At 43.7% G+C, this 9,005-nt stretch overlaps 1 protein-coding gene across 3 annotated transcripts in view; it reads left to right on the forward strand.

Moving 5' to 3' along the window:
• The window catches only part of LOC129709600 (uncharacterized), a 55,550-nt gene extending 46,788 nt beyond the window's left edge, over nt 1-8,762 (forward strand). For all 3 annotated transcript variants that reach the window (XM_055656051.1, XM_055656052.1, XM_055656050.1), the window contains one exon: nt 7,738-8,762. In XM_055656051.1, the coding sequence (XP_055512026.1) occupies nt 7,738-7,795 (58 nt within the window). In that variant the 3' untranslated portion in view covers nt 7,796-8,762. The remainder of the gene's footprint in view (nt 1-7,737) is intronic.
• The last annotated feature ends 243 nt before the right edge of the window (nt 8,763-9,005 follow it).

A 9,005-nucleotide genomic window follows, 5' to 3' on the forward strand; every position in this document is an offset into this window, starting at 1 on the left:
GTGCCTATCCATGTGCCTATCCAAAAGCCTCTCAAAAACCACTCTCATATCTACTTCAACCACCACCCTGATGTTTAATTTGTGTTTATTGTATGTTTTGTTTTTATTGGTTCTGTGTATGACTGCAGGCAACATAATTTTGTTTAGACGAAAGGTCTAAATGACAATAAGGGAATCTAATCTAATCTAATCTAATCTCCTTTAAACTTTGTTCCTCTCACCTTAAAGCTCTATCCTCCAGTATTTGATTTTTCGATCCTGGGAAAAATATTCTGCCTGTCTACCGGACCTAAGGCTCTCATAATGTTATATGCTGCCCTCAGCTCACCATGCAACCTCAGGCATTCAAGAGAAAATAACCCAAGTCTGTCCATTCTGTCCCTGGAGCTAATTCCTGCTACTCCAGGCATCAGACTGGCCAACCTCCTCTGTGTTCTTTCTAAGCGTCCAACATTCTTCCTGTAACGTGGCGAACAAAACTGTACTCAATACTCCAAATGTGGCCTGACCAAAGTCCTATAAATCTGCATCATGACTTCCTGACTCTTACACTCAATCTGCGACCTCTGAAAGGAACCATACCATATGCCTAAAATAGACATAAAATGCTGGAGTAATTCAGCGGGACAGGCTGCATCTCTGGAGAGAAGGAATGTACCACTCTGCCACTCTGTTTACTTGTGTTGCCACTTTCAGGGAGTTATGGTATGCAGATCTTTCTGTACATCAATGCTATTAAGTGCCTTTTCATTCATTGTGTATCTCCCCCTTACATTTGACCCCCCAAAGTACAACACCTCACACTTGCTCGGATTAAACTCCATCTGCCATTTCTCTGCCCACTTCTGCAGCTGATCTATGTCCCGCTGGAAACCTGGCCAACCTTCCTCACAGTCTTCCCAGCAATCTTGGTGTTATCTGAAAACCTCCTAACCAACCCGTTTATGTTTACGTCCAAGTCATTCATTACATTCATTACATACATATTATAAGCAGCAGCGATCCCAGCACAGATCCCTGCGGACCTCCACTGCTCACAAACATCTAGCCTGAATATTGTTCTTACACCACAAGCCTCTGTCTTCCATCAATCAGTAAGCAAATTACAAATCTACACGACCAAGTATGTTAGACATCTTAATCTTCTGGATTAGTTTACCATCAAATGCCTCATTAAAATCCATGTAAAGAACATCCACCTCCTGATCCTCATCAATAGAAACATAGTAACATAGAAAATTGGTGCAGGAGTAGGCCAGTCGGCCCTTCGAGCCATTCAATATGTTTAAGAATAAACTGCAGATGCTTGAAAAATCTTCAGTCTGCAGAAGGGTCTCGACCCGAAATGTCATCTATTCCTTCGCTCTATAGATACTGCCTCAGCCTCTGAGTTTCTTCAGCATTTTTGTCTACTTTCGAACCATTTAATATGATCATGGCTGATCATCCAGAATCAGTACCCAGTCCCCATATCCCTTGATTCTGTTAGCCCTGAGCTGTATCTAACTCTCTCTTGAATACATCTTGAATGACCTTTGTCACCTCCTCAAAAACTCGATCAAGTTAGAAAGACACGACCTGCCACGTACAAAGTCTACGCTTTGTCTATGCTGACTGTCTTTAATTAACCTGTTCCCTTCTAAACTGGAGTAAATCCCACCACTGATGCAAGGCTTCAGTTCTCTCTGCTTCCATTCTTACACAAAGGAACTACATCAGCCACTCTCGGGACTTCCCAGACCGTCATTGTGGCTAGAGAAGATGCAAGGATCTTTGTCAAAGCCTCCACAACCACCTCTAACTTTCCCATTCTTCTTTTTTCCAATGTGCTTTTTATGTTGAAGACATTGACTTAATCTAGAATAACAACAAAAAAAGGCTGGAGATTTTCCACAGGTCAGGCAGCATCTGCAGAGGCAATCACACTTGGAGCCCCAGCTCCACCACCTTTCATTGGAAATGGTGAAATGTAAAAAAACAAGTGTGTTTGCAATTGCGGAGAAAGGGAGGGGTAGAGAGAACAAATGGAATGTATGTAATGGGTGGAGACCGAGCCACAACACAAAGGGCGCTGATGGCAGGATGATAAATGCCTATTAATCACAGCTGATCTGTCTGGCTGGAGCAGAGTAAATTAAGGGATGTGAATGAGTGGCAAGTGATTGAACAAAAGCAATGCATGAACCGAGCGTTGTGGAGAACAGTTGCTGGAATTCTGGAATAAGGCAATGCTGAAAGAATGCAACAGATTAGTGAGAATGGGTTTAAACAGAAAAACAGAATTAATTTTAGCTGAAGGCAGAAACAATGCTGGAGTAACTCGATGGGACAGGCAGCATCTCTGGAGAGAAGGAACGGGTGACTTTTCGGGTCGAGACCCATCTCAGACTTAATTTGAACAGCTTTGACCAGTTTAGACACAAATAGGTTACACAAAAAAGCTGGAGAAACTCAGCGGGTGCAGCAGCATCTATGGAGCGAAGGATTTCCTTCGCTCCATAGATGCTGCTGCACCCGCTGAGTTTCTCCAGCTTTTTTGTGTAACCTTCGATTCTCCAGCATCTGCAGTTCCTTCTTAGACACAAATAGGAATGGGTGTTTGTCCGAAGGTGATCACTGAGTCTCAATAAGTGCAATATGGAGAAGCTGGAGCGGAGCTGTTGCTCACACTGATGTTGGGCTTCATTGGAAGAGTATTAGAGGTTGAGGATAAAGAGGTGAGAGTGGGAATGGGATGGAAAATGAGGGTCAAGAGTCAACAGTGTTTAACTGTCTCTAGACTTTAGACTAGAGATACAGCCCACCAGGTGCGTGCTGACTAGCAATCACACCATACACTAGCACTATCCTACACACTTGGGACAATATACAATTTACAGAAGCCAATTAACTAACAAACCTGCATGTCTTTGGAACGTGGGAGGAAACCGGAGCATCCGGAGAAAACCCACGCGGTCACAGGGAGAACGTACAAACTCCGTACAGACAGCAGCTGTAGTCAGGATAGAACCCGGGTCTCTAGCGCTGTAAGGCGGCAACTCTACCGCAGCGCCACTGTGCCACCTTGAGAGTGTGGCCACGGTGGTGAGTGTCACCGATGATGCTGGTTGCCTTTATGATGCAGTGCTCCCTGTAGACCCTTTCAATGGTGGGGAGATCAGTACCCGTGATGGACTGGGCAGTGTTCGCCACTTTATTCCTGGGCGCTTGAGTTGCCGAACCGGGTCATGATGCAACCAATCAATAATCTCTCTGCGACACACCTGTAGAAGTTCAAGAGAGTATTCGTTAACAGACTGAATCTCTCAATCCTCTCTGGATTAGAAGCGTTGATGGGCTTTCTTTATGATTGTATCAGTGTGCTGGGCCCAGGAGAGATGTTCAGAGATTTGCACACCTAGGAACTTTAAAGTTGTTGACCTCCGTCACCGCTGACCCGTTGATGAAGACTGATTCCGTGGATCCTTGGCCTCTCTCTTCTGAAGTCAACAATCATCTCCTTGGTCTTGCTGATGTTAAAAGAGCAAGGTTGTTGTTCTGCCACAATTCAATCAGATGATTGATCTCCCTCCTATAGTCTGACTGTAAATTGTCCAACAAATGTGGTGGTGTCATACAGTCTTCTTCTTCTTGCATATGGCGTGCACAGCCTAAAGTTGTAGGGAAACTTGTTCTATTTGATTTTGTTTATGCACGTCAGGTTGATTGCATTAGTCGAAACAGGGTGGACCATGTGAAGGTTGCAATCTCCCACCCCATGTCATAGAGTCATAAGGTTATAAGGTCATAAGTGATAGGAGTAGAATTAGACCATTTGGCCCATCAAGTCTATTCCGCCATTTATTCATGGCTGATCTATCTCTCATCATCATCATCATCCTAGAACGGAGATGAGGAAACACTTTTTCTCACAGAGAGTGGTGAGCCTGTGGAATTCTCTGCCTCAGAGGGCGGTGGAGGCAGGTTCTCTGGATGCTTTCAAGAGAGAGCTAGATAGGGCTCCTAAAAATAGCGGAGTCAGTGGATATGGGGAGAAGGCAGGAACGGGGTACTGATTGCGGATGATCAGCCATGATCACATTGAATGGCGGTGCTGGCTCGAAGGGCCGAATGGACTACTCCTGCACCTATTGTCTATTGTCTATTGTCCTAACCCCATTCTCCTGCCTTCTCCCCATAACCTCTGACACGTACTAATCAAGAATACATCTATCTCTGCCTTAAAAATATCCACTGACGGCCTCCACAGCCTTCTGTTGCAAATAATTCCACAGATTCACCACCCTCTGACTAAATTAATTTCTCCTCATCTCCTTTCTAAAAGAACGTCCTTTAATTCTGAGGTTATGGCCTCTAGTCCTAGACTCTCCCAAAAGTGGAAACATCCTCTCCACATCCACTCTATCCAAGCCTTTCACTATTCTGTATGTTTCAATGAGGTCCCCCTCATTCTATTAAACGCCAGCGAGTAGAGTCCCAGTGCCGACAGACGCTCATCGTAGGTTAACCTACTCACAATATTCAAAATGCGGCCTTACCAGCACCTTTTAGAGCCTCACCATTACATCCCTGTGTTTGCATCCAAGCATAGTGTCACACCTTGAGGAAACAGATCATTCGGCCCAACTTTCCCACACCTGCCAACATGTTCCAGCTACAGTAGTCCCATCTGCCTGCGTTTGGCCCATAATCCCTCCAAACCTGAGGTACACAAAAATGCTGGAGAAACTCAGCGGGTCCAGCAGCATCTATGGAGTGAAGGAAATGGGAAACGTTTAGGGCCGAAACCCTTCTTCAGTCTAAACATCACTCCAAACCTGTCCTATCCATGATTGTCAACCATGTCAGTGAATTTGAAATGGAGTTGGAGCTGCGTGTGGTTGAACAGTTATGAGCATAGAGTGAGTAGAGCAGTGGGCTGAGCACACAGCCTTGAGATGCTCCTGTGCTGATGGTTATCGAGGAAGAAGTGATGCTGCCAATTCTTACCGATTATGGTCTGTTGACAAGTAAGATGAGAATCCAGTTGCTAGAGATGCATCTCAAAAAAGATGTACCTGCACTCCTAGACCCCCTGCTCTAGAACACCTGCCATTCACTGAAGACTCTGCCCTGCTTAGACTTCCCAACATGCAACGTCTCACATTTATCTGTATTCAAGTCCATTAACCATTCCTCAGCCCACCTGCCTAATCAATCAAGATCCTGCTGCAATTTTTGGCAACCATCTTTGTTATCCACAATACCACCCACTTTTGAGTCATCTGCAAACTTGGCCAATCATGCCTTGTCCATTCTCATCCAAATCATTGATATAGATGACCAACAGCAATGGACCTAGAACTGAACCTGAGGCACATCACTGGCCTGAGGCCTCCAGTCCAAAAACCAACCTCCCATCATCCCTCTCACAGTTCTGGTGAAAGGTCCTGGACCTAGAACATAGAACATTACAGGAATGTGGCCTTTGAATGTTGATTTCTCTCATTTCAAGGAACTCATACATTCCCACCCCTTCCGACCCTTTCTTTCCACTTCACCCCCACCCTAGTCATCCTACCAGTTCCACTGTCCGCATCCTTGTATCCCTCGTGTTACCTCACCTTCCCCAGCCAACAATGGGCCATTATGGATTCCACCCTTCCTGAAGTCAGCAATTGCTGGCCCAGATTTATTTTCCCTCCAGTTTACGATAGTGTTAGTTTGCGGGAATCGCTGGTCAGCAGGGACTCGGTCGGCTGGATGGCCTGTTTCTGAGCTGTATCTCTAAATTATAAACTAAAATAAAACATCTACCATGATTGTAAAATTGGAAAGAATGCCAAATAAGTCACATATTTCCATCTCATTTCCACTACTGACTGGGGTAACTCATAGAGATGAGACAATTGCTATAGTTTTGTGACAAGTGTATCTTTCACTAGAATTAAAATTATTCGATCCAATGAACAAATCATTCTTTTAGCAAACCAGTACTCTGCAGAAAAAGCTATAAAACTCAAGGTAATATGAAGATATTCAATGATAAGGTTTGTTTACATGATCATTAAGAATCATTCAGAGTCAAATAGGCCCTTCTATTCAACTTGCCCACACCGGCCAACGTACCCAATCTACACTAGTCCCACCTGCCTGCGTTTGGCCCATATCCCTCTAAACCTGTCCTATCCATATGTACCCAGTTCACCCAATCAAAAAAAACCCACTGAAATAACGTTCATCTTACATGCATCTAAACTGAAGGGAAACTACTGTAGGAAGGAACTGCAAATGCTGGTTTACACCGATGATAGATACAAAATGCTGGAGTAACTCAGCGGGTCAGGCAGCATCTCAAAGACAGAGTCTGAAGAAGGGACTCAACCTAAAACGTCACCTTTTCTCCAGAGATGCTGCCTTGGCCCGCTGAGTTACTCCAGCATTTTGTGTTTATCTTCAGAGAAACTACCATGGTGAGTAGGTACTATTTATCGAGGTCTTCCTGTAATATTAATGTTAACACATTACCAGCACTCAGAAAACCCCTGTGCTTCAGAAACTGATCACTTGATGTCTGTATGGTGGACAAACCATTTTGAAAGATTGAATCTGAAGGAAACCTAAATATTGCTTAAAATTACCTGATCGGTTCACTTGCTATTGACATTGATGAGCAAGTACAGTCATGCCCACAGCTCTGCTATTTGGAAAGCAAAAAAAAGCATCATCTGCCTCTAATTATCACTAATATATTTCACACATTATCCTTCCATATCTCTCGTTTCCCTCTCCCCTAATTCTCAGTCTGAAGAAGAGCCTAGACTTGAAACATCACCCATTTCTTCTCTCCAGGCATGCTGCCTGTTCCGCTGAGTCACTCCAGCATTTTGTGTCTATCTTCGGTGTAAACCAGCAATTGCAGTTCCTTCCGACACTAATATATTTAATCTCACCCTGTTAGAAGTATTCCCTTTTATTCTACCCATCCTTCCTGCATCTTCTCTGTAAATGAAAACAAATGTGTTTTATCCCTCTCCCTGTTCTGATGAAAGATCCTGGACTTAGAACATGGAACATTATAGGACAGGGACAGGCCCTTCAGCCCACAATGTCTGTGCCAAACATGATGCCGTTGAAGTCATCTCCTCTACCTGCATCTGATCCATATCTCTCCATTCCCTACATGTGTCTATCTAAACGCTTCTTAAATGCCACTAAGATATCTGCCTCCATCACTATCTCTGGCAGCGTGTTCCAGACACCACCAGTCACATACACACTGGAGGATGTGAATGGAAGCCAGAGCACCTGACCAAAACCCTCCCAGTTGCAGGGAGCGTGCAAACTCCACACTGGTAATACTGGAGGGCAGGACTGGTTAGTTTGCTGGATTTGTGAGGCAGAAGGTTTATCAACTGCACCTCATACAATACAATACAATACAATTTATTTGTCGTTTGGACCCCGTTGAGGACCAAAACGAAATGTCATTTGGACCTCATGCTGTCACATCTCTGTGTTGAAACATCTCTGTAATTTACTTGGCAATTTCTCTCTGTTGCCTCTTCAGTTGAATTACCATGTTATCTTCTGAAGATCAATTATGGAATTAAAAAAACATGGCACACATTTTAGCTTGTCCGTGGTGCGATCAGCATAAGAAAGGCAATTCTACTTCATGAAAATCTTATCAACTGCAATTATGTTTTGTTCTGAAATGAGTGGTTCTGACTGATTATTTCCTTTGTTTCCATGCAGCAAACCAGGCCAAGGCGTCTTTGTCAACTTTAGCAAAATATTGATGATCTACGAATAAAAATTGTTCCCTAAAAGAGAACGACTTCTACTTATTCATGTAGTTAAGGTAACATTACATTATCAACGGTAAAAATCCAGCCACAGTCCAATCCAGCTGAGTTTAGTTTATTATCACATGTTCCCAGGTACAGTGAGAAGCTTTTGTTATGGCAAGATATGAAACCTAGTCATCGACTAAGCAAGAACTGTCGGGAATGCATCAGAAACATGTTACATGTTGGCTTCATAATGCCCACTTCCAGTCTAACTGGAAAACTCTGCAGTTCCTATCCACCCATTTCTTCTCTCCAGAGATGCTACCTGTCCCGCTGAGTTACTCCAGCATTTTGTGTCCATCTTCAATTTAAAACAGCATCTGCAGTTCCTTCCTGCACACAAAGTCTGCTTCTGTTTCTGCTTTAAAGTCCATTGCGAATAAGTATGTAGCTTCTAAATTGATGGTATTGTCTCCTTCTGGCCTTTCATTTGGGAAATGTTTCTTTTCAAAGTTTCATGCTTGGTGTACAGTTTGTTTATTTTGTGACCCAATGCCTGGAAATTTACTGTTTCTCATTCTCATTGATTAGTACGGTGTCAGGGGTTATGGGGAGAAGGCACAAAAATGGGATCAGGAAGGAGAGATCGATCAGCCATGATTGAATGGTGGTGTCCTGGTGCAGATCAGTGGACAGCATGATGCTGCTGAATAGGGTACCAGCCTGGTGTACCAGAGATCATTCATCAAGGATGAGCTGAAATCAGGCCTTGCAATGAATCATATATTTTATAGTCTACAATCTGTTTCTCAATCAGTGATTGAAGTGAAGAGATGTGCCCACTTGATAACTCTAATGATATACTGGCATCCACATGCTTAGTTTATATGTGCTTGTTAACATGTAGATAGCTTATTACTGAATATGGTGTTAATTATCTTTCTAGCAAATGTGTGCATAGATAGGTTAGATACTGCAGACAGACACAAAGAGCTGGAGTAACTCAACGGGTCAGGCAGCATCTCTAGAGAAAAGGACTAGGTGATGTTTCGGGTCGAGACCTGAAGAAGGGTCTCGATCTGAAACGTCACCCATTCCTTTTCTCCAGAGATGCTGCCTGACCCGTTGAGTTACTCCAGCATTTTGTGTCTGGCTTACATTTAAACCAACACCTGCAGTTCCCTGAGTCTACTTCATCATGTAGTAAGATCATGGCTGATCCATCCTTGACCT

This window comes from Leucoraja erinacea, chromosome 26 (genome assembly GCF_028641065.1).
Source record: "Leucoraja erinacea ecotype New England chromosome 26, Leri_hhj_1, whole genome shotgun sequence".
In the NCBI taxonomy this organism is placed as follows: Eukaryota; Metazoa; Chordata; class Chondrichthyes; order Rajiformes; family Rajidae; genus Leucoraja; species Leucoraja erinaceus.